The 23,973-nt window shown below is 37.2% G+C and overlaps 3 protein-coding genes across 4 annotated transcripts; all 3 read left to right on the top strand.

Moving 5' to 3' along the window:
* Positions 1-72: 72 nt before the first annotated feature.
* LOC145895928 (solute carrier family 2, facilitated glucose transporter member 5-like) lies at positions 73-4,856 on the top strand. Its single transcript, XM_082984702.1, has 11 exons — positions 73-126; positions 549-683; positions 1,795-1,947; positions 2,137-2,248; positions 2,807-2,928; positions 3,122-3,222; positions 3,278-3,425; positions 3,488-3,682; positions 3,870-4,017; positions 4,272-4,429; positions 4,494-4,856. Exons 1-11 carry the CDS (start codon positions 73-75, stop codon positions 4,854-4,856), a joined length of 1,689 nt encoding a protein of 562 aa, XP_082840828.1.
* A 1,735-nt stretch (positions 4,857-6,591) lies between these two features.
* LOC145895927 (solute carrier family 2, facilitated glucose transporter member 5-like) lies at positions 6,592-11,378 on the top strand. Its single transcript, XM_082984700.1, has 11 exons — positions 6,592-6,609; positions 7,507-7,641; positions 8,656-8,808; positions 8,963-9,074; positions 9,375-9,496; positions 9,629-9,729; positions 9,785-9,932; positions 9,987-10,181; positions 10,532-10,679; positions 10,861-11,018; positions 11,145-11,378. The coding sequence occupies exons 1-11, from the start codon at positions 6,592-6,594 to the stop codon at positions 11,376-11,378; spliced, it is 1,524 nt and encodes a 507-aa protein (XP_082840826.1).
* Positions 11,379-18,248: 6,870 nt separating this feature from the next.
* On the top strand, positions 18,249-23,105 carry LOC145894350 (solute carrier family 2, facilitated glucose transporter member 5-like). Of its 2 annotated transcripts, XM_082982907.1 has the most exons (11): positions 18,249-18,398; positions 18,702-18,836; positions 19,532-19,684; positions 19,838-19,949; positions 20,218-20,339; positions 20,702-20,802; positions 20,858-21,005; positions 21,081-21,275; positions 21,605-21,752; positions 22,033-22,190; positions 22,561-23,105. In XM_082982907.1, exons 1-11 carry the CDS (start codon positions 18,381-18,383, stop codon positions 22,792-22,794), a joined length of 1,524 nt encoding a protein of 507 aa, XP_082839033.1. In that variant the 5' UTR covers positions 18,249-18,380; the 3' UTR covers positions 22,795-23,105. The 2 variants fall into 2 exon arrangements, with proteins under 2 accessions (XP_082839033.1, XP_082839034.1); XM_082982908.1 differs by lacking the exon at positions 18,702-18,836.
* The last annotated feature ends 868 nt before the right edge of the window (positions 23,106-23,973 follow it).

Here is a 23,973-nt window from a genome sequence, read left to right as displayed (position 1 = left end):
TTTTGCTGCATTACAGTATTCAAAAATAACTTTACTGCTGCTAATGTTATTTTGGTGTTTAAACCACTCGTAATGGTTAACTGTGTTTACACGATCTATGGCTTAGTTCTACAGGCAATTGTTGACGTTTGTGTTGTTTTTTTTTGCAAAAATTTGCTGTGTCATCTATAAAGCCTGATGATTTTCTGTCTCTCTCGCATGAAAAAGGCAGTTAAAATGAGATTTTGTAATTGAATTCCGGGAATTTGCTGTTGACTCAAATCAGGGGTTCGCATCATTTTTTGTTTAGGTTATTAATGGAATTGGAAAAGCCGTTCAGAATTAAAAAATAATCTTGGCACACTGCTAAGTTAAGTTCCTACACCACGTGTCATTCGAGAATCGAACTTTGTCACAAAAACATGAAGCTTTTATTGCACAGCACCATACTTTACTTTAACAACGCACACCGGAAAGGGGTTGTCTCCATCAAGCATTCCAATTACCTGTAATCGATAAGAAAGCACATGTTTTCTAACTTCTAACTGACCAATGTATTTCTCCCACAGCAAAAGGTGACGGCCTATGCGGTGATACCAGCACTGTTGACTCCTGGGTGCTTTTTGTTCGTGTACGGCTTCAACATTGGGACGACTAACGCTGTAGCTGCACCTCTACAGAAGTTTTACAATCAGTCCTACTTGGTAAATCTTACATTAAGCCGCTTTAAAATTATCTAAAACAATCGATAATCAGTAACGCCACAATTTAACAGAGTAATATTGTCCCAGTCAAATACTTTTCCATAGTGCACTTCACAAAAAACTCGCGCATTCACCAACTCGATTCATAACCGAATGGTGACGTCGGCCATAAATAAGCATTTGTAAATATTGCATGTAAATATTAGTTTGTTATGCTTTAGTTTTGCAAAGCGAAGTTAAAATCAAGCATAATAGCTTGGATAGTTCATATATAATAACATAAACTGTAATACGTTGAATTTATTCAGATATTAAACGAGTAACCTAACTCCACAAGCAAAATAAAACCATGGCAGCAATCAACTAAAAACATTACAAAACAATATCAACAGTAACGAAACATGTTTATTTACGAAGCCATATTGCGCCAGACAAATATATTGCACCAAACTCTTCAATCCAAGTCTACGCATAGTCTGGACTCGACACACAATTTAGTTTGGTGTAACCACACAATCACCTGTAGTTTCACTCCACAAAACAACAAATACGACCTTAACCTTATTAGAGTATGTCACTTGCAATAAGTATGAATTCCTACCTCATAGAAGCGTAGTAAAATAAACAATTGTGAACAACGTTGAAATCGTAAGATACAAAGATAGTATAAATTATTATACGTGTCGTATCAATATTTATTCGTAAAGATAAGACAGTGTAAGAACCATTCAAAAGTGGAGTAATTGTCCACTATACGTATTGTACAGCTTACGAAACCACTTAAGTTATACATTACTGCACTGAATGCTGTTTACGCACTGTATGAAACGTATCAGTTGTTTTTTTAATTTATCTTTACGGACCCCCGTGCAGTCGTTGCGGACCCCAGTTTGGGAACGCCTGCTCTAAAGGGTTTAGGTCACGTCTCGGTAACTTTTAGCATACAAAATGACAATCATACATTTTTTTGCACTGGCCTAAAACATACTGTGAGTCCAAAACCTATTTCACATACCGTAGGTCTTAAACCTACTAGTTAACAAGGATTGTTTTGGCCTAATAATCCACATGAAATAAACACTACAAATATTTATTAATCCGACATTTTTAGTTGAGGTACGGTGTACCAATGCCTGATGGCACATTGAATCTACTTTGGACTCTAACTGCAGCTTTGTACGGTTTTGGAGGAATGTTTGGTTGCTTGTTAGTGCGCCCTTTAGTGGCGAGATATGGGAGTCGAGTGACAATCGTTTATTGCCAGGTAATTCCTTGAGGTGAATTATCGGATATATAATATATTGTGTAATGTGTTTGTAACCTGAAACTTTGAAACTGGCGGTTTTTGTCAATAGGTAGCAAGTATGTTGAACGCCGTTTCTATTGTGTATATATGAGCCTACTAAGGCAAGCAGAAGTATTACAACAGTAATGTTAACATTTTTATCTGCAGCCTATTTGTCTGGTAGGAACACTCCTGTTGTGCATATCTTATCCTATTAACTCATATGAGTCGTTTATGATCGGTCGGTTTGTGCTTGGAATATTCAGTGCACTTGGAACAGGTGAGTAAAGTTTGTAACAGCTTCGACAAAAAAGGAATACAGCTTATGTTATTTAGGGATCTTTTTCCACTGCAAAAGTACCCACTGAAATTTAACAGCAACATAGTTTGTTTGAATAATGCTGCGACTTTCAAACAGGTTTTGAACACAAAGCACAGCCGTAAAATTAAGCGTTTAAAATCCGTGCACGCGCTGTATATATTCTATTTAGTTTAATTTTACCTACTGAAAGCAACGCTGTATTAGCGCCAGGATCTTACAACGCATTTAGTATTTACACGTGATTTTCAACCTGGTCTTTCTTAAAGATTTATAAGCAACTAATTCTACCTTTATTTAACATTTGCTTTGCAGCATTACCTTACTATCAGCTAATGTTTATTTTTAGGTCTACGGCTTAAAAGTATATGAACTACCATCTAAGTTACTATCAACCAAAACTATGCAGTTAAAATTTGAAATAAATGTGCAATTCGTTTGGTTTTTATTGTTTCTAACTCCGATTGATCCATTTCCGCAGAAAAATTCAAACTGAAATTTAACGCTTGATATTTAAAGGCATCGGACCTATCTACACTTCAGAGATATCTGCTTCCCACATTCGTGGAATCGTCGGAATGCTCTTCTCCCTATCCATTGGAATCGGAATTCTCACTGGAAACTCGTTGGGTCTGGAGGAGGTAACATAGGACTCGGTTCATTTCCATTATTGCAGTATTTTTCAACCTTTTTAAGCCACGGAACACTATTTTTATCAAAATAATCGTGCGGAACACCAAATTGTTGGAAGTACTGCGGCATTGTACTTAACCAGCAACAGGCTCGCGCAATTACATTCTTATTATTACAATGAACTGCGCATGTACATTTTAGGTTCTGGGTACACCGACAGGTTGGCCATATCTCGTCGCCATCACAGCTTTACCGAGCATTGTATTTATCCTGTACTCACCTCGGTTCCCTCAAAGTCCAAAGTAAGTGCGCATTTGTGAATAAATACAATCGAACCTTTTTCCACTAACTTTAAAGGGCCCTTTACTTGGCCCATCGGGACCGCGATGGAGCCGAACGCGTCCTAAAAAAGCTTCGCGGAACTGATGACGTCAGTGAAGAACTTGAGCAATTACGTCATGAGGAGAAAGCGAGTCGCCACGTGAAAATAATGACAGTCCTTCAAGTAATGTTACTGTTGGTTCATAAAAACACTTCGATTGACGTCACAATTGTTGTTCTTCGAAGGTGTTGACGTCACGCCGTGTGAGGTGGCAGTTGGTTTCGGTGGTTGTTATATTGGGAGGTCTTCAGTTAACTGGAATTAACGGAGTCCAATTTTACCTCGACGATGCGTTTGTTCTAGCAGGGATTTCCCCCGATATCGTTAGTTACGTCACTATTGGAAGTATCTGCTTCCAAAATGTGGCAACAGTTACTGGAGTAAGTAGAAATTTTCGAATAACGATATTCAGACAATATTTAGGTGTAACATAATCATAAAAGTACGTTTCTCTCAGGAACATAACTCATGTCTCTTTTAATCTTTAGGACAAACAGTATAGCCTTTATAGGTGATATCAAATTCATTTGCAAACAATAATTTTCGCCTTCATCGTCGAATCAACAGGGTATTCTGTGTGAAAAATTTGGAAGAAAGCGACTTCTAGTGATTGGGAACACTATCATTTGTTTTTCGCTCATCCTCTACACTTTCATGTTCGCTTTCCAAAATTCTGTTACCTGGTTCTCTTATGTCGCGATTGTGGCAATGCTCGGTAATAGTTTTTTTTTTTTTTTATTCTAATAATCCACAACAAAAAATTCATTTGTGTGCTTTCTTAATCTGTGTTTTGGTCAACAGGAGTCCTTAAACCGTATACCTTCATTTCTCTAAAAAACTTATAATCTCGCAAAAGCTCTAATATTTGTTACAAAGAAAACATGCTTATTACATTGTACACGTTTCACGCAGTAATTGATGAAAATTCAAGTCAAAACATTACCAATGCGAATACATTGTTATTTACAGCTTTCATTGGTGGTTTCTCGATTGGCCCAGGAACGGTTTCTTACGCAATCACACCTGAACTTCTCGACCAATCAGCGCGCCCGGCTGTGATGACGTTGGGAAACTTCACATACTGGTTTTTCTTTGCGCTCACTGGGTTCGCGACTCCATATTTGTTTGTACGTTTGAAGTCGTTTCAGCGAGCTTTTATTTCTATGCAGCAAATGTTTGATTTTTGTGTAGATCACTTTTGGCTTTGCAGCAAATAGTGACTCCAATTTCATAAAAAATTTTGGGAAGCTCTATGAACATCATTTAACATTCAATTATAATCCTGTGATATTTCGTGAACAAACTCCACCTACTATACAGGAATACCTCACATTCGGAGCACTTCTTCCCTACCTCGGATTCACGTTGATCAACGTCATCTACACGATCATCGTCGTACCCGAAACCAAAGGGAAAAGCGTCGTCGCAATCCAAGCTTACTTTGCTAAACGCAACAAAGTACCCATCAGTGACGTCATTAAGCCCCACGACAATGGAGCGTATGACGCAACCACTGATGACAGAGACTCAGTTCACCATTTGACAATGTTGTGAGCGTAAAAGGTCACAAGCTTCATGAAATGCGATGTTAAGAAAATGTATTTTTCAGCAACTTTTTAGTGACTTCTTTACCTGTAACCGATAAGAAAGCACAAGTGTTTCTGCTGTGCCGTTATCCTTCCGGAAAAACGTAAATGAACATCGTTCGTTATGTTATTGTTATGGTACAGATCCAATCGTGGCACAATTGGCAAAAAAATACGTAATGGCATTATTTTTGTACTGTGACATCTATAAAAATATGCACATATTTATAGACGAGCAATATAAGCGTGTACAGAGCTCATGTTTTTAAGGTGGAAAAACTTAATAAGAAGCATGAAATTATCTTAGGATATGGTTTAAGAGATCGTTAGGATTATAATTCTGCATTCGAGTATCCTAGAGCTGGATTTAGCGATCGTGAGGGAGATTCTTCTCCAACAACCATTTCTTAATGACGTGTTCTCGTCTTCATGGTCGTTTTCAATTCCATCTCGTTGCAGAACTGCTGTTATCGTTGCTTTTTAAGCTTGATTTCGGTCTGTGAAGTTTTCATGTTAAATTTATACTGCATGGCAAATGTCCAATAAACGATCGGACGTATTGATACTTTGTTCATTGGCATTTGAGGATCATCTTTTCATAATATGTTTTACAAGTGCTGGTGGCGCATATTTTCCAGATCAGTGTGGTTTTCAACGTTTATGTAATAGCGTTCAACCTGAAACACGAACAACAAACACTGTAAAATACAATTTATTGAGAAAAACAGGGAAGGTTGAACATGCGCATATTCAATTGTGCAGACTTTTATAGGTGGATTGTTTAGTTACAAACAACTTTGTATATTTTATCACATGTAACTACGATCTGAAAGGGTTCCGCGTACCACTAATGGTGCGTAAACCACAGGTTGAGAAACCCTGTTTATCCCGGCAAGCAACCTATCGAGCCCAAACAGAATTTCGGCGGAGACCCTGCAGTACAAAACCAAATATCATCAAATCTTAAAGGCATTCGCATAACAACAATATTCAATAGCACCCCGACATCAACATTTCTCGCCATTTATGTTCTGCACGCCTAAAGCTGAACCAATCAGAATGCTCTGCGCCACTACATCCGGGAGGTCGTGACCACTTCAGCGTTACGGAACGTGGCGACATGGAAAGAAAGAATGATCGAAACAAAACCAATGCCTGGGCATGATCGCGATACGATAGCTGTGATCGTCAAGCAAGGACCTGCGCAGTGGGGCGATCCTGCCAATCATGCCATTGCATGAAATATTACTGCGTTAAAACCAAAGCAATAGAAAATTTGTCTTAATTTGCCCGACCATATTTAATACATGTTTGTGTATCATAAAGTGGGTAGACGTAAGAATAAATAACCAATAAAATGAAACAAATACGGAACTGTGAAAATCGTAGCAACGTTGACAACAGGTATGAAAAAAAGAATTTTATTTTGTGCAACCCAAGTAGTTTTCTGTTGCGAGTGTCACAGAATTATACATATATTTTTGGTGTTAATTCAAAAAGAGCCTATTTCCATGGCCACACGTTCTTTCCGCGTGGTTCTTAACGTTCGACCTAAATTTTCAAAAAAGTGTTTGGCGTAGCTCTTCCAGTGACGTATGAAGTCTGAGGTGTCAAGCTTGGCAAATAAGAACAGAGCAGTGGGAGAAGCACGTTGGGACGGGTACTGAATACATCTAATCCTTACTGCAACCAAGTGCTACAAGATGACTCAACAATACAAGGTAAGGTGGAGTTACAAAATACTAGAATTTACACAGCAGCAAATGGTGTTATATGTTAACTGATAGCAAGCCTTCGTAAATTCAGTTCTCAAATTTTGTTGCTATCAGTGCAGAAATCAGAAGCAGCTGCGTTTTGCCTAAACTTGGTGAACAACGACTTGTGACACAAATGTACAACGCTTTCCACATAGTTTTAAGTCGTTGTGCATAATTTTACGGTAATCCTGGCTTGCTGTAGTCGCGTATGCGAAGTTCAACCGCAAAAAACTACATTTTTTCTTTAAATCTAGACCATACTGACCAACAATGACACGTTTGTCGACCTGTCTGTGACGTAATAAAGTTGACAATCATTATATGGCCAGTTTTTGCCTTTACGGTAGACACAAAAACTTTGGTGTTGTGTTTGAATGTGTTGGTCAAAGATTTTGTTGCACAACGGTAAATTTTTTTGTCCGTAATGTTATTGCGTTGTCTTTTTTTCCATCAGTATAATTGCCACCAGTCTAATGAAGAGTGGATTAACGCAGTGCGCACATTTGAAATAATCATTTTGCCGTAAAAGTCATCGCAGTGTAAACTAGTAGGCATTATGCGTACCCCTCTCGGTTAAATTTAACACATCGTAATGGATAATAACCAGTGCTTATTTGTACGCGTCAAGTAAACGATTTAAATACACAAATACACTAAAAATGTCAAAGACTTAGGTTTGGGGCAATTGCTTGGATGCATAGACTTTGCTTATTGCAAGATACTGACATTTTTGGCGTTAAGTCATTTTGACAACTGAACTCGCGCCGGAATTTAATAATTTGATCAAACATTCCAATCACCTGTAAATGATAAGAAAGCATATGTTTTCTAACTCACCCAGCATATGTACTTTATCTGCAGGCAAAAGTGACGGCTTACGCGCTGATACCAGCACTGCTGACTCCTGGGTGCTTTCTCCTCGTGTATGGTTTCAACATTGGAACAACAAATGCGGCGGCCATTCCACTACAAGATTTTTACAGCCAATCTTATCTGGTATGTTCTTTGTGTTTAAACGACGCCAATGAATATTATTGACCAAGTGCCACATGTATAGCATCACGCATAATCAAGGTCACCAAAGACACAAAACATGCTACATGTTGAGTGGACAATTAAGACCCTTGTTCTAAAACTTATTTTTGTGCTTTAAAAGTAAATAGGGCAAAATAATTTAAGTTTGGAAAGTAATACCTGTTAATACATTCCAAGGAAAACATTTTTCTCATCCCGCCTTTTTCGTACTGGCAATAAAGCCAAAACAACTGCCCCAAAACCACGTCTGGCTTAGCAGATAACAGTAGTGAGTGCACCTTACACCGCATCCGTGTCTAGATATTTAACTCTGATCGGTACATGTGCTTTCCCGACCACATTAACGCAAAACCCACGCAAGTGGCGAAAATAAAATGTAAAACCTACACCAGACTAAAGGTCAAAAGGTCAACTTCGGATGGGTGTTTTGCCAGTAATGCGGAAAACTGCGCGTGTTGGCAAAAAAATTTTGTGGCGGAAAGTTAAAAAGCGAACCACATTTGGGAAAGCAAACGGCGATAACCCCATGATAAATTTCCTCTTACGTATCGGAGTGAGAATGGAATGTGTGCATAGGCTCAAAGTACTTGTTCCCAAATAACAGCAGAATGCAGTGGATACTGAATGGGTTTCTCAATCGGGCGGTTTAGTCTTTCAACTTAAATAGTTAAACAAATGAAACGAAAAGAGAGTTTTTTTTGTCTACATAACGGAAAATTTGGTGTGCATCGTATGTGACACAACCTCTGTTGAATAGCTACCAGAAACACTGACTTAAAACGAAAATATATTCTATTTAAATAAGTGATACTAAGGATGTTTAATTTTAGGAGAAATATATACATACATATATCAGATAAAACACAACGGAAAGGGAGTTTTCTTACATATCTTGTTTCAAATAAAGCTGATACTATTCGGACTGTTTCACCTATTTTCTAGTCAAAAAAAATTATTAAAACATTATGTTTTCAGTTGAGATACGGTGTACCACTATCTGATGGAACCTTGGACCTACTATGGACTCTCACTACAGCTTTCTACGGTTTCGGGGGAATGTTTGGTTGCTTGCTAGTGCGCCCTTTAGTGGCGAGATATGGGAGCCGAGCGACAATGCTTTACTCACAGGTAACACAGAAAACAGTATTTTTGTTATTTAACATTTTTTAGCTGCAGTTTTGAAAAACCTCACTGTAATCATAAAGTACAATTTATTTCTTGAAACAACTGCATTTATAAAGAACTACTGCGATGATAAACTATTTACCAACCTTCGTTGCAGCCTTTGTGTCTGGTAGGAACACTCCTGTTGTGCATATCTTATCCTATTAATTCATATGAGTCGTTTATGATCGGTCGGTTTGTGGTTGGAATATTCAGTGGACTTGGAATAGGTAAGAAGTTAATCAGGTCTACTTGAGCTCCTTATTTAGCATAAAATAAAATAAATTATACAATCGATACCAAGAGAAAGCTCGAGCTTTGTGTATAAATATTATGCCTGACAGCATCAGTAACAAATTAGTTGATATTTTGAAACCTTTGAACTCGAAACTTCTTTCCAAGTATTTTCTATTTGTCATTCACTCATTTAATCTAAACTCAGGTAACGAACCTTTTTTCTATTTCAAGCTTTCGCTGTCACCAATGTTTTAATTGGCAGTTAAACATTTTAATCCCTATTTATTTGCAAGGGATCGGTCCCGCCTACGTATCTGAGATCTCACCATCCCATATTCGTGGAATTTTGGGAATGACTTTTTCATTTATTATATCAGTTGCACTTCTGGTTGCAAATTCTTTGGGCCTGGATGAGGTAATATTCAAAGTTTCTTAATTTTTTTTTACCTTCTCCTGGAACAAAAATGCAATAAAACGGACTATTAGTTTTGCTAATTCAAACTACACATTACTTTAATACCAACAACATAACAAGTCATTCATTTAGGTTCTGGGTACACCAACAGGTTGGCCATATCTTATCGCCATGACAGCTTTACCGAGCATTGTATTTATCCTGTACTCACCCTGGTTCCCTCAAAGTCCCAAGTGAGTAAAGCAACAATAAATTACTAAAAATTCTTAATTTCAATGAACTTTCCAGGGCGTTATATTTGGCCAATCAAGATCGCGACGGAGCCGAACGCGTTTTAAAATTGCTCCGTGGAACTGATGACGTCAGTGAAGAACTTGAGCAATTACGTCAAGAGGAAGAAGCGAGTCGCAAAATAAAAACAATGACAGTTTTACAAGTAATCTTATTTAAAAACTAATATGCATGACGTCACAAATCATTTTTGTAATAGGTGCTGACGTCACGCCGTGTGAGGTGGCAATTAATATCAGCTATTGCAATAATGGGTGGACTTCAGTTAACTGGTATTAACGGCGTTCACTTTTACATTGACGAAGTGTTTGTTCTTGCCGGGCTTCCTGTCGAAATTGTTCGTTATGTCACGCTTGGATGCATCTGCTTTCAAATGGTGGTGACGTTTTTGGGCGTAAGTGACAATTTCAACGAAATAATGAATAAAACCCAATAGAGTCAGAAATAATGTGCGAAATAAATCCTAATTTGTTACAAACCACAAAGCAGAATGGGAATCTTACAGACTCAATTTACCTACAGTTAGAATACGGTTCCAAACCATATAAGTTCAGACATAAGAGTTTTCAAACGACCAAATTAAAATGTTCTACTGAATTAAAAAGGTTTATTAAGAAAATTTATATTTAAAATATTTTATTTTTCATTTTTACAATGTTCACATTTTGCTGATGAAACTTGGCACAATTACTCGATTTCACTTCGTATCCTGAAGCCTCAAATTTCTTCTTTTCAAATCAACAGGGTTTTCTCAGCGAAAAATTTGGAAGAAAGCCACTTCTGGTGATTGGAAACAGCATAGTCAGCTTTTCGATCGTCCTCTATACCTTTATGTTCGCTTTTCAAACAACAGTACCATGGTTTTCTTATGTTTCCATTGTGGCAATGCTGGGTAACAAAATATTGTTTGACTATAATAGGGATCTTTTGTTAAAAGTATTGGAAAATGTAACTGAACTGAACATATTCTTATATCAAGCGTCAACTGCGAGAAAACATAACTTTTAAAAAGCTTTTATGTTCTTTGCAAAAACCATTAAATACGTATGGGATAAAATATTTGTATTTTTCAGCTTTCATTGCCGGTTTCTCGACTGGCCAGGGACCAGTTTCTTATGCAATGACACCAGAACTTCTCGACCAATCAGCGCGTCCTGCTGTGATGACAGTGGCAACGTTAATATATTGGTTTTTCTTTGCCCTTGTTGGATTCGCGACTCCCTATTTGTTTGTATGTATTAAAATATTTTGTTCGCATTTTACCTTTTATGGGTGTTTCATGGACGTTTTTTGCTTTCCCAATCTCCAAACAACCTCCAGTCCTGGTAACGCAAACCTGTTTCTAATTTCTATACAGGAATACCTCACATTCGGAGCACTTCTTCCCTTCCTTGGCTTCACACTTCTCAACATCACCTACACTGTGCTCGTTCTACCCGAAACCAAAGGGAAAAGCGTCGTCGCAATCCAAGCTTACTTCGCCAAACTCAACAAAGTACCCATTAAAGACGTCATCAAACCCCATGACAACGACGCGTATGACGCCCCTAGTGATGACGGAGCCTCTGCTTCTAATGTGACGGTGTTTTGAGAATGGCGTTTCGCAACTTTTGTCAATTGTAGTATTATAAAAAAATTGATGACGTTTTTATCATGTGCCGGTTAAATGTTTCAATATGGTTTGCTCACTTTGGTTTACTTTCTCCATGGATTTTCAAGTCCCCTTACTCTATTGTGCGTTTAACCCACTGGAAAAACCGATAACCCTAATTAACGGGTAGATATTAATGTTTTGAAATTAATTTAATGTCAAATAAACGCCGCAGTATTTGATAATACGTAACGGCAACGTCGTGTGTCCATTGTTATAATTGTCAGTAGAAATATTGTCCCATAATAACCACAAGGGCAATACGCAAACTTGCAATCCTGTCGTGTGTGCCACTGTTGTGTCTAAAGAAGCCAACCAACGACCAACCGAAGCAGCGTAATCGTGACCATACAAGTTGTAACGAGGTAATCCTTGTCGACAGTAGGACGGTTCAGCATGAAGAAGTTTGATCGAATTGAGAGACCGATATATTTACCCCGGTATGTTAGTGATATTGTGATATGTACAACATCATTCCTGAAGGGACTCTGGTATTCTATGGAAAGTTGAGGTTCTTCTTCGTTTTCCAATCTCATCTCGTTGAAGAGTTGTTCTCTACGTCGATTGATATGTTGCTATCTGACTTTATATTGTATGGATAAAAGATTTTATGGAACGTTCAATGATGTTAATCGTTGCTGCTAGTTGATAATTTTAAAAGAAAATTTTTGCCCTCAATACAATATGACCAGGCATCAACAGTATTCCTCCTGTGGAAATAATTGGAAGCAATAGAAGACTAACAGAATTATTCATCACATGGGAATTTAGTGTCTAAATCTGAGAAATGCACAAATTAGCCTAATGTCATGAAATTTTAAGAACACAAGGTTTTCTGGCATCACAGCCAGGTTTGAAAAATCGAAATACGATAACTAAGGTCGCCAACCTGCACAGTGGGGCGATTTTTCTTTGCTATACGAAAGCACGCCACACTTCTGCATACGTCACTACACCCGACAAAACGAGTCGAATTACAATGGTCAAATGTGTTAGCGTGACGGTGGCGAGGTTTCCATTTTGGAAAAAAAGACGGTTTATTAAAGAGATTTCTTTTTCTTGTGCAATACACGTACTTTATATGTTTATGACTAAAATGATTCTAACTTGGAAAACTACTGTTGTATTACTTTGAGTTTCGCGTTAAAGATAAATGACTGCATTCTACAAATTTACTAAATACCAACTTACATGTCACATTTTCATTTGTATCCAAGTATGTTTCAAACACAGCAGTAGTTAAAATATCAATCTAAGGTACTTATTGTGTAGTTCTTAACATTCGCCTTATATTGTGTGTAACATAGATCTTACAATGACGTTGAGAGTTTATGGTGTTTCGCTTGGCAAATAAGAGCAGCCGGAGGAGTATGTTTGCGACGTGGGCTGAATGCATCTCATCCAGACTGCATTTCTGCAACCGACTGCTAAAAGATGGTTCAACCATACAAGGTAAGATGAACGTACTTTAAAGCAAAAGCAATTTACTTTTTACTCAAGGCAATTCACAAAGAGTGACTGCAGCTTCTTACTTGAGAGCAAACTCTCATTAAATCAGTTTTAACCATATTTTTTGCGTTTGTAAAAATCTAGGTTACATGTTTGTGGAAATTTGCTTGATCACTTCTTGCTTGTCTCTTGATAATATGCGTAATCCACACTCGAACATCACGTAGATGCATTTTATAATCTAAAATTAAACGTTATATGAGATTTGCAATTCAGTCTCACTTAGGTACAACTAATATTTAAAAATCTGGGCTACTGCTGTCCGTCAACAATGTATTAGTCAATCTGTCTCTAAAGTCATGAAATTGACATGATTTAAACATAGTTTCACACATCATTTCAGTGCAAATTCTGCACCTAAACTTACGTTCTGTGTGATCGAGAGGTGGTTTTCATGCTAATAGGCAACTCGTTGTGAAATGTTCAATGCCTTAATTGTTGTAAAGGATGTCGTGGCAATTTTATACGTAACAGATTTTTCAGTCACATAATAAAAAAAACTCTCATTGTTGTGACGGTGACGTTGGCAAAAGATTTTAATGTAAGCTTTTTGAGGCAATGTAGGGACCACTGTACGTTCAACAACCATTTAAGTTTATCATCACATACTACAAAATGCTAGGTAGTAATTGCCGTGCTAGGGTTTTGGACGTCTTTTAGAAAAGTTAATTGATTACTAAAATTCACAAAAAAAACAGAAATTAAAAACATAGGTTATGGGCAATTTCTTGGATGTGGCTTTTGGCTGTTGCAACTATACGGTCCTGACATTGCATGCATGTCAATAATTTACCTTGACAACGCACGTCGGCGTTCAATAACTTGATCAAACATTCCAATCACCTGTAATTGATAAGAAAGCATATGTTGTCTAACTCACAGGCATTTAAACTTCACCTGCAGGCAAAAGTGACAGCTTATGCGCTGATACCAGCACTGCTGACTCCTGGGTGCTTTTTCCTAATGTATGGCTTCAACATTGGGGCAACTAATGCTGCAGCTATTCCTCTACAAGAATTTTACAGCCAATCTTATCTGGTACGTGTTTTTAGGTTCGACAATTTTGCTTTGTGGCGAAACCTTTTTAACGTCAATGAACTTGTGCATTCAATCTGCTTACGAACATTAACAATGGTCATTCACCTAATAACCTTCCTGTCCCAGGAAGTCGTCGTTATTAAGTGGAACGTTAATTAACAAACCTAGTTTTTATTTTTCTTAAGGATTGGACATTTGCTGAATCAGCAAAATTGAAATAAAATTATAAATAAATTCTACACTAGATATGAAATAATTCACTGGATCTTAGCCTCGCACCACAATCAACCAGCCATAAATCGTGGATAAATCGCACCACAATCAACTCGTTGTCATATTCCTTGTTTCGACTCCAGAAAGGTTTCAGAAAAGTTATCAGTATTGAACAACAAAATGTCGATACTTTTAGGTGAGGTACGGTCTACCACTACCCGATGGAACCTTGAATCTACTTTGGACTCTAACTTCAGCTTTTCTGGGCTTCGGAGGAATGTTTGGTAGCTTGTTAGTGCGCCCTTTAGTGGCGAAATATGGGAGCCGAGCGACAATGCTTTACTCACAGGTAACACTGAATACGTCAACATAGTTATTCTTCTCTCCAGGAAGTGGGTTTTGAACTTAAAATTAAATAGAACGAAACAGAAATAATCAATAAAAAGTGATGTTGAATTGTTAACCAACCTTCGTTGCAGATTATTTGTCTGGTAGGAACACTCCTGATGTGTATATCTTACACTATCAACTTATATGAGTCGTTCTTGATCGGTCGGTTTGTGATTGGAATATACTTTGCACTTGGGTTCGGTAATACGTTAGTTAAGTTTATTTTTCAAATGAAACCATTGAATGATTTATACCTCACAAAAGATGTGATTAATAATTATATTAATTACAAAAATATTTGTAAAAGAGTTGATTGTTCGTCAAAAACATTACACAATCAAATTCGTTTTTACAGATTTAACTCGCTGCCTTTAAAAAGTCAAACTCCAAAAGCCAATTTGGCAAAAAGAACTATTTTGTTCCGCTTATTGTTAATTAAATCGAGCGTAATGCAAACGTTTTTCTGCCTGAAAAGTATTTTGAGTAAATATACCATTATGCCTTGCAGCGTCAGTAACACACTAAACTTTTTGTTTGCAAGGAATCGGTCCTGCTTACGTATACGAGATCTCAGCCTCACGCATTCGTGGAATATTGGGAATGACTTTTGCGTTTTTCGTTTTTTTTGGAATTCTATGTGCAAACGCATTGGGTCTAAACGAGGTAATGCTAAAAGCATAGCTTGCACGTATACTAATATTGAAAATATCATTTTAAAAAAATACAATTTCTTTCATCAGATTTGAAGAGCAAAAGTTTTGTTAATTGAATGTTGACAAACCGAATCCAATTTTCGCCAAATAATGTTATTCTTTTAGTCATTTTTTTTGAAACCACACAACATAGCAATGGCACAAAAAATGTTCTGCCACCCACATAACAAGTATTTCGTTTAGGTGTTGGGTACACCAACAGGTTGGCCATATCTTATCGCCATGACAGCTTTACCGAGCATTATATTTTTCCTGTACTCACCTCGGTTCCCTGAAAGTCCTAAGTAAATAAAGCAACAATTAATTACTAAAATCACTAATTTCAATGAACTTTCCAGGGCGTTATATTTGGCCAATCAAGATCGCGACGGAGCCGAACGCGTTTTAAAACTTCTCCGTGGAACTGATGACGTCAGTGAAGAACTTGAGCAATTGCGTCAAGAGGAAGAAGCGAGTCGCAAAATAAAAACAATGACAGTTGTGCAGGTGATATTTACAACTGATATTAACAAACTTGTTTTTAAAAAAAGAAAAAAGAATTTGCCCGACGTCAATTTTTTGTCGTAGGTGTTGACGTCACACCGTGTGAGGTGGCAATTAATTTCGGCTAATGTTATATTGGGTGGACTACAGATGACCGGCATTAATGGTGTTCACCTTAATCTCAACAATGCGTTTGTTCTTGCTGGGATTTCCCCCGATATTATTGGTTACGTCACGCTTGGATGCAACTTCTTCCCAGTTGTGGTGACGTTTGTTGGAGTAAGTGATGATATTTAACTGGAGAAATGGCGAAAAAACAATGGCGAAAATTCAAAGCTAATATTATTATGCTATTAATCATGTAACCTAGAATAAACGTTTCGAAAACTAACTACTCTCATCATCAATACTATAATGAGAGACATGCAGCAGAGTGCTAGAAACCTACCTGTTCGACATTTATGACTTCACTGCAGCTTGACACATATTAACTGATATCGTTGCCGCTCGGTTGTTAGTGTTGTCAGGTGATGTGCCTCTGGCGTGTTGCTTCATGTTGTTGTTGTTTTTCCGACGGTTCATTCCCATGTGTATTTCGGCGCTATGTTGCATGTCGCTCATTATAGTACCGATGATGAACGCAGTTAGTGTTCGAAACGTTTACTCCAGGTAACATGATTAATAGCAATATCCACTCGTCTGAAAGAGAAAGGTTTAAGACAGTGTTAAATATACTTAAACTACATCACCTTGACCGGTTATCAAAAATCTTAGCAGTCTGTGGTATAACAAGTTTTGGAGCACACCGATTGTACAAACAACCCTCGAAAACGATGCATTATTTCTTTTTAATTTTATCTATACTGGAATAAATTAAAAAAATTATATTGTTATCTTCTGATTTTTTGTTTCTTTTGCAACTGTAAACAATTTCATCGGTTTTCAAATCAACAGGGTTTTCTAAATGAAAGATTTGGAAGAAAGCCACTTCTGGTGATTGGAAACAGTATCGTCTGCTTCTCGATTGCCCTCTATACTTTCATGTCCGCTTTTCAAACATCAGTTCCATGGTTTTCTTATATTTCCATTGTGGCAATGCTTGGTAAAAAATTACTTTTTGTCATTGTTGATTGTAAAAAAAGATAATTTTTATCATATTCAATTTCCAACCTCAGTAAGTTATTATGAAACAAGCGTTAGTGTAGTCTACCAAAATACACATTTTGTATTTCGTATTTATATAAAAGTACTGCAAAACAATTAAAGAAGAAAATCAAATATTACATTGGAACCCTCAGCTTTCCTTGCTGGCTTTGCCTCTGGTCATGGATCGGTTACTTTTTCAATCACACCTGCACTTCTTGACCAATCAGCGCGTCCGGCTGTGATGACGTTGGCAACATTGACGTATTGGTTTTTGTTCGCTGTTGTTGGATTCGCGACTCCCTATTTGTTTGTACGTATTAAATTATTTTGTACGTATTTAATGTTTTATGGATGCATCTACGAACTTTTGCAGATTTTCTTGAGGAAAAAAGGTAACTTGCCGATATCGAATAAACGATCGAGCAGTTTTTTTTATTGATTTTTCTGCAAACAAATCATTTAGTGACTGATTTTTACTAAATAGTGAAATAAACTGAATGGAATTTTATTATTGTGTTGAGTTAAATGTATTGTGTGGCTTAATCTCAAGCGTTATTTACTTGAATGCAATTTCCCATTCCTAACAGATCAAACAAATCGCGTATAAATCTGTATCTTTGACTAGTTTTACAGCAATTTCGGTCATGATATTGCAATCTATATGTTACATTGCTTAGTATTGTGAACCAACTCCACCTTCCATACAGGAATATCTCACATTCGGAGCACTTCTTCCCTACCTCGGATTCACGTTGATCAACGTCATCTACACGATCATCGTTGTACCCGAAACCAAAGGGAAAAGCGTCGTCGCAATCCAAGCTTACTTCGCTAAACTCAACAAAGTACCCATCAGTGACGTCGTTAACGACAGTGAAGCGTATGACGCCACCAATGTTGACGGAGGTCAGCTTCTAATATGACGGTGTTTTTATTGTGGAAATTGTGAACATTTGCCAATTGCAGTATCATAGAAAGTTTGGGAAAGTTTTTTGTCCCGGGTATCTATTGTCATAATTGCGTGCAGGAATACTACACCTTGAAAACTACAAAAAAATGCACAGATTCACAATATAAGCATGTATGCTGTTCTTGATCTTACAATAGCCAACCAACACATGGTGCGTCAAACTACCTCGATTATCTGTATTAAAAGTTGCAAGCTCTGTTTTCGTTCGTCCGACGATTGCTATGACGTACAAAGTCCGCGGTGTCTCGCTTGGCAAACGGAGCATGCAGAGCATTCAGAGGAGCGCGTTCGCGGCGTTAACGGAAAAAGTATTACCACGCAACAAAGTTTTATACAGCCGACTGCTGTTGCTGCTGCAATAACGTTAGGAGTCTGTAGAGTTTTCTCGCTTGGCAGTTGAAAGTAGTCAGAGAGCCATGTATGTGACGTGGGTTGAATGCTTCTGATCTGTAGTACATTTGTACAACTAGCTGCTGAAGGATGGTTCAACATTATAAGGTTAGATGAAAGTGTTCAATACTTTAAAGCTATTTACAAAGCACGATAGTTTTGAACCACATTTTGCTGCGCTTGCATGTACATGTTTTTGGAAATTGGCGTGCCTATTTTGTGCGTGTATTCGTCGCTAAATTCGTAAGCAACGTTTGAAAAACGTGTGAAGACATTCTTTGTTCTATAATTGAACGTATTATGAGATTTCTTGTTCACACTGAACAATTATTATTCTAAAATTTGGGCTACTGGCCGTCAACAATGTGTTTGTCAATCAGTCCGAAATATCATGAAGTTAACATCGTTTAGGCGAAAGTGACTGCTTATGCGTTGATACCAGCACTGTTGACTCCTGGGTGCTTTTTCTTCGCGTACGGCTTCAACATTGGAACAACCAATGCGGCGGCTATTCCTTTACAACAGTTTTACAGTCAATCTTATCTGGTGCGTGATTTTAGGTTTGACAATTTCCCTTCGTGGCGAATCCTTCTTGCGCTTTTAACCTGCTTATAACGTACGACCCTTTTTAATGCTAAGTTTCGTTTTGGCAACAGCAAAACCGTTTGCAACAAAATATACCACAAAAACACAAACTTTGGGGGATAGTAGTTATGGTGATTCACGTATTAACCTCCCTGTCTCAGGAAAATGTCGTTTTTAGATTAATTATACGGTAAATATTTTTGGATTGTGTTAAGGTCTGGACACTTGCTTAATAACTGCAAGTTGTAGAAGTTTACAACAAAACTAATTTAACCTTATTTAACCTAATAATGGACTAAACTAACGATGGATCAAAGATCAGGAAGCGTGTTGTGTTATTTTTGCCTGCAGATAAGTTGTTTCCTGTCCCTATCGGTAAAGGTACTTATTTAACACTATCAAAGGTGACATGGTCTTACTTTGAGAATTACGAGTACCTTCACCTTAAAATCAAGTCATTGGCATTTATTAAAATCATGTTTGCTGTCTCACATATACGAGATACTGATCAAAATTCGTAGCACAATTCGCCTGCTTTGATCCAAGATCAAACATACCGAAAATAGCACAAGCATTATAAACAAAAATATTCAGCGTACTTTGAACCTCATTCGCTCCAGGATTCAGTATTGAACAACAAAACATTATACTTTCAGTTGAGGTACGGTCTACCACTACCCGATGGAACCTTGAATCTACTTTGGACTCTAACTTCAGCATTGTACGGTTTCGGAGGAATGTTTGGTTGCTTGTTGGTGCGCCCTTCAGTGGCGAAATTTGGGAGCCGAGCAACAATGGTTTACTCTCAGGTAACATTGAATACTTCAGTTTTTGTTATATTTCAGTTGTCGAACCACTTTATACGAAGTTATCTGTTGCGTTGAAATATGCAAATTTAGTAGAACGAAACAGAAATAATCAATAAAAAGTGATGTTGAATTGTTAACCAACCTTTGTTGCAGATTATTTGTCTGGTTGGAACACTTCTGATGTGTATATCTTATCCTATTAACTCATATGAGTCGTTCTTGGTCGGTCGATTTGTACTTGGAATATTCTGTGGACTTGGAATAGGTAAGAGGTTAGTTAAGTTTATTTTAGGTGATTATCTTACAGAAAAGAGAAAATCACAAAATAGGTTATATTGTGACCATGGAATGATTCGGACCACCCGAAATTTGTTCAGAATAAGTGCTTAATAACTGGAAAAGTATTGATTTGTTTGTTATAAACTTTATGTAATCTAAATCACATAACACATAAAATTCGCTAACTATCCTTTTTAATAAAATCGAACGTAATACAAACGTTTTTTGCCATAAAAGACTTTTTTATTTGCAAGGAATCGGCCCTGCTTTCGTATACGAGATCTCCCCCTTCCACACACGTGGAATATTGGGAATGTGTTTTACGCTTTCCATAACAATTTCAGTTCTATTAGCAAACGCATTTGGCCTATATGAGGTAACGTACCAGTAACGTTAATAGCTTTATATTAAAAATATACAATTTTAGTATAAACAAAATAGCCATTACAGTGGTAAAGAACTTTATCCTACAGACATTTAGATTGTTTTCAACAATCATTTTCATTGTAAAATGAAGGCGAACCGGCAAAATGGTACGATGAAGTTGCGATAAGTATTAAGGACATTTAGAACCGTCAGTTATGTTCCTAATTTTGCAACTTGTTTTGGATATCTTTTTTGAAACCACACAACTTGACAATGGCAATCATTGGAATATAATTAACATAAATCACAATTACTGGAATTGGACTTGCAGAGACCGTTGTTCTTCCACTTACATAACAAGTAATTGTTTAGGTGTTGGGTACACCAACAGGTTGGCCATATCTTATCGCCATGACAGCTATACCGAGCATTGTATTTATCCTATACTCCCCCTGGTTCCCTCAAAGTCCTAAGTGAGTTAGGTAATCAGAAATTACTTAAAATCCTTAAATTCAATGAACTTTCCAGGGCTTTATATTTGGCCAATCGGGATCGCGCCGGAGCCGAACGCGTTTTGAAACTTCTCCGTGGAACTGATGACGTCAGTGAAGAGCTTGAGCAATTACGTCAAGAGGAAGAAACTAGTCGCAAGGTGAAGATAATGACAGTTGTGCAGGTAATCCTCTTAACAAACCTTCTTGGAAAGAAAGAAAGACGTGAGAGTTTGCTTGACGTCACATTTTCGTCATAGGTGTTGATGTCGCGACATGAGAGGTGGCAATTGATTTCGACTATTGTTATATTGGGTGGTCATCAGTTGACCGGCATAAATGGTGTTCACTTTAATCTCAACGATGCATTTGTCCTTTCTGGGATTTCCCCCGATATCGCTGGCTACGTCACGCTCGGGTGCACCTTCTTCCAAGTTATCGTGACGTTTGTTGCAGTAAGTGATGATTTTTTTGAAATTACGCACAAAGTGGAAAAATAGGTACATAATAAATCCCTATTAGTTCCGGAGGCTTACTCAGATTATCCGCATTAATAAGATAAAGGTAGTAGGTTATCTGGTGATTTACTAAGGAGTAAGACATTGTTATGGAGTTGTAATTTCTCCGATCTGTAGTTAACAGGTTTAGGGACGCCAGGGGAATGACTATCCTTGAAAATGTTTTTTTTTTATTTTACTTTGACTCGATTAAATTTAATGTTGACAATTTACGTATTTTTTTCACTATAAACAATTTTTTGTGAATTTTTTTTTTGAAACTACAGGGTTTTCTGAGTGAAAGATTTGGAAGAAAGCCACTTCTGGTGATTGGAAACAGTATCGTCTGCTTCTCGATCGTCCTCTATACTTTCATGTCCGCTTTTCAAACATCAGTTCCATGGTTTTCCTATGTTGCCATTGTGGCGATGCTTGGTAAAAAAATACTTTTCATCATTGAAAATTCATCCAAAAAAACGAGATAGGAGATTACTAATGATGCATAAATTAACATCAAAACTTTGTAATAGAAGATATATTAAACATAATTATTGCAACTTTAGTTGTCTTGAAAAAAGTGTCAATGTTATTTCTAAAAACGATAACACACGTGCTTGTATATTGACTTGAAAGACCTTAAGAGTATATAAGATATATAAGATTACAAATAAATTAAAAGAATACAATCTTATATTATGAAAATTCAAACCCTTAGCTTTCCTTTCTGGCTTCTCCTCTGGCCAGGGACCGGTTGCTTACTCAATCACACCTGAACTTCTCGACCAATCAGCGCGTCCGGCTGTGATGACGTTGGCAACATTGACGTATTGGTTTTTCCTCGCTGTTGTTGGATTCGCGACTCCCTATTTGTTTGTATGTATTAAATTATTTTCTATGTGTTCTACGTGTTATGGATGTATCTACGGTCTATTGCCGATTTTTTTTAAGGAAGCAGTTCTTTTGGTGATATCGAGTAAACGATCGATCAGCTTGGTTAATGATCTTACTGCAAAAAAATCACAAAGTAACTGATTTTGTTCAAATACTTGAATAAATGTTTGAGGCTTAACCCAAGGATTAGTTATGTGGAAACAATCTTCAATTTCAAACAGATCAAACAAATTGTGTATTTTTCAGCATTGGTTTATTCTCTTTTGCTTTCCCAACAATTTCGGTCATGATAATGCAACCAGTATGTTACGATCTTTAAATAAATTGAGAACCAACTCCACCTTCTATACAGGAATACCTCACATTCGGAGCACTTCTTCCCTACCTAGGATTCACGTTAATCAACGTCATCTACACGATCATCGTCATACCCGAAACCAAAGGAAAAAGCGTCGTCGCAATCCAAGCTTACTTCGCTAAACTCAACAAAGTACCGATTAAAGACGTCACCAATCCCTATGACAACGAAATGTATAACGCCACTAGTGATGACGGGGGCACAGCTTATAACATGACGGCGTTTTAATTGTGAAAATTCTCAACTTTTGCCAATTGCGATGTTGTAGAAAATGTGGAAAACTTTTTTGGCATTTTATGAAAAGTTTAGTTTTGATTAAGTTTCTTAAACTAAATATTCTCTCTCCAGTGGATTTATATTCGCCTCACTTTGCTGTGCGTTTGATATAGAAACAACAACCCCTATTAACGGGACGTTGAAAAAACGAAAAACGTCCCTGTAAATGGCAGAATAATGACGCTATGTGGAACGGTTACGTCGAGTGTACATTGTTAAAAGTTACCTGCGGAAATATTAGCGCGTGATTTCTACAAAGAAAATACATAGATTCATAATATAGACGTGTTTTGAGCTCTTGGACTTTGTTAAGTTTATGGTGGGCCGAATGTCTGGCTGTATTGGATTTGTTTATTTCTGCACTACTCCACACTAAAGTAAACATAGAGCTCAAATGTCGCTACACTCTGGCATGTTATCACGAAGGTCGACTCGATAGTTGCAGTGTCAGGTCGGTGTAGAATAGAGAAGGTTGCTGACCCCGAACCCACGACATTCTCGGGCTAAGATGTGCTTAGTTTTTTGTCAGCGAAATCGCGCCGACATGTTTTGCCCAACGGTTTTAGAAATTACTACACAAAATTGGCATCAATGAATATATAACGATAAATAAGTATTTTGCAAAGTGCAACATCCTTTCGTTTAGATTTTACATTTAAGTTTAATTGCTTCGTTTCACGAAATAAGTTTTGAAATGTCAATGTTTTCAAGTTAGCCAACGCCTCTTCAAACCCAACCCCAAAATGACCTGAAGTAGTTAAATCTGAAACTAACAAAAAAACATTGCAATTTTACTCGGAATTATCTGTAAATCGACTGTTTTTCTGTAAAATTAACAGGGGCTTTGCTTTATCCTTCTTATCTATTTCGTGTGGTTTGACAGAAAACAAGGAAATGATTTTTCTGAATAATATAATGCTATGAAGTGAAGTGAAGCAAAACTGTCAGGTTCAGTAACAACAGTTTCTCGAGTTGAATTCTTTAATTTAATGTCAAATCCAACCCACCAACCAGTCCGCACTCAAAACCTGCCCGTGCGGGAGACTGGGTTGCCAGACTATAATGATTGAGGCTAAAGGCAATAGACTAAAGAAATACATCCCAACTTTCATAAAATACGCAATGATACTT

Source organism: Ascidia mentula, chromosome 3, assembly GCF_947561715.1.
Source record: "Ascidia mentula chromosome 3, kaAscMent1.1, whole genome shotgun sequence".
Lineage (NCBI taxonomy): Eukaryota > Metazoa > Chordata > Ascidiacea > Phlebobranchia > Ascidiidae > Ascidia > Ascidia mentula.
Note: the sequence above shows the minus strand (reverse complement) of the source record. Positions and strands in the feature narration are given on the sequence as shown.

Bases quoted from the DNA above. Each gene is read 5' to 3' on its own strand.
- LOC145895928 (XM_082984702.1), top strand. From the start codon at position 73: ATGGTTAACTGTGTTTACACGATCTATGGCTTAGTTCTACAGGCAATT. The intron at 3,426-3,487 runs GTAATGTTACTG...TGTTCTTCGAAG, and splicing joins AAATAATGACAGTCCTTCAA to GTGTTGACGTCACGCCGTGT. The intron at 3,683-3,869 runs GTAAGTAGAAAT...TCGAATCAACAG, and splicing joins ATGTGGCAACAGTTACTGGA to GGTATTCTGTGTGAAAAATT.
- LOC145894350 (XM_082982907.1), top strand. The intron at 20,803-20,857 runs GTGAGTTAGGTA...TGAACTTTCCAG, and splicing joins TGGTTCCCTCAAAGTCCTAA to GGCTTTATATTTGGCCAATC. The intron at 22,191-22,560 runs GTATGTATTAAA...CCTTCTATACAG, and splicing joins TCGCGACTCCCTATTTGTTT to GAATACCTCACATTCGGAGC.
- LOC145895927 (XM_082984700.1), top strand. The intron at 10,182-10,531 runs GTAAGTGACAAT...TCAAATCAACAG, and splicing joins TGGTGGTGACGTTTTTGGGC to GGTTTTCTCAGCGAAAAATT. The intron at 10,680-10,860 runs GTAACAAAATAT...TGTATTTTTCAG, and splicing joins TTCCATTGTGGCAATGCTGG to CTTTCATTGCCGGTTTCTCG.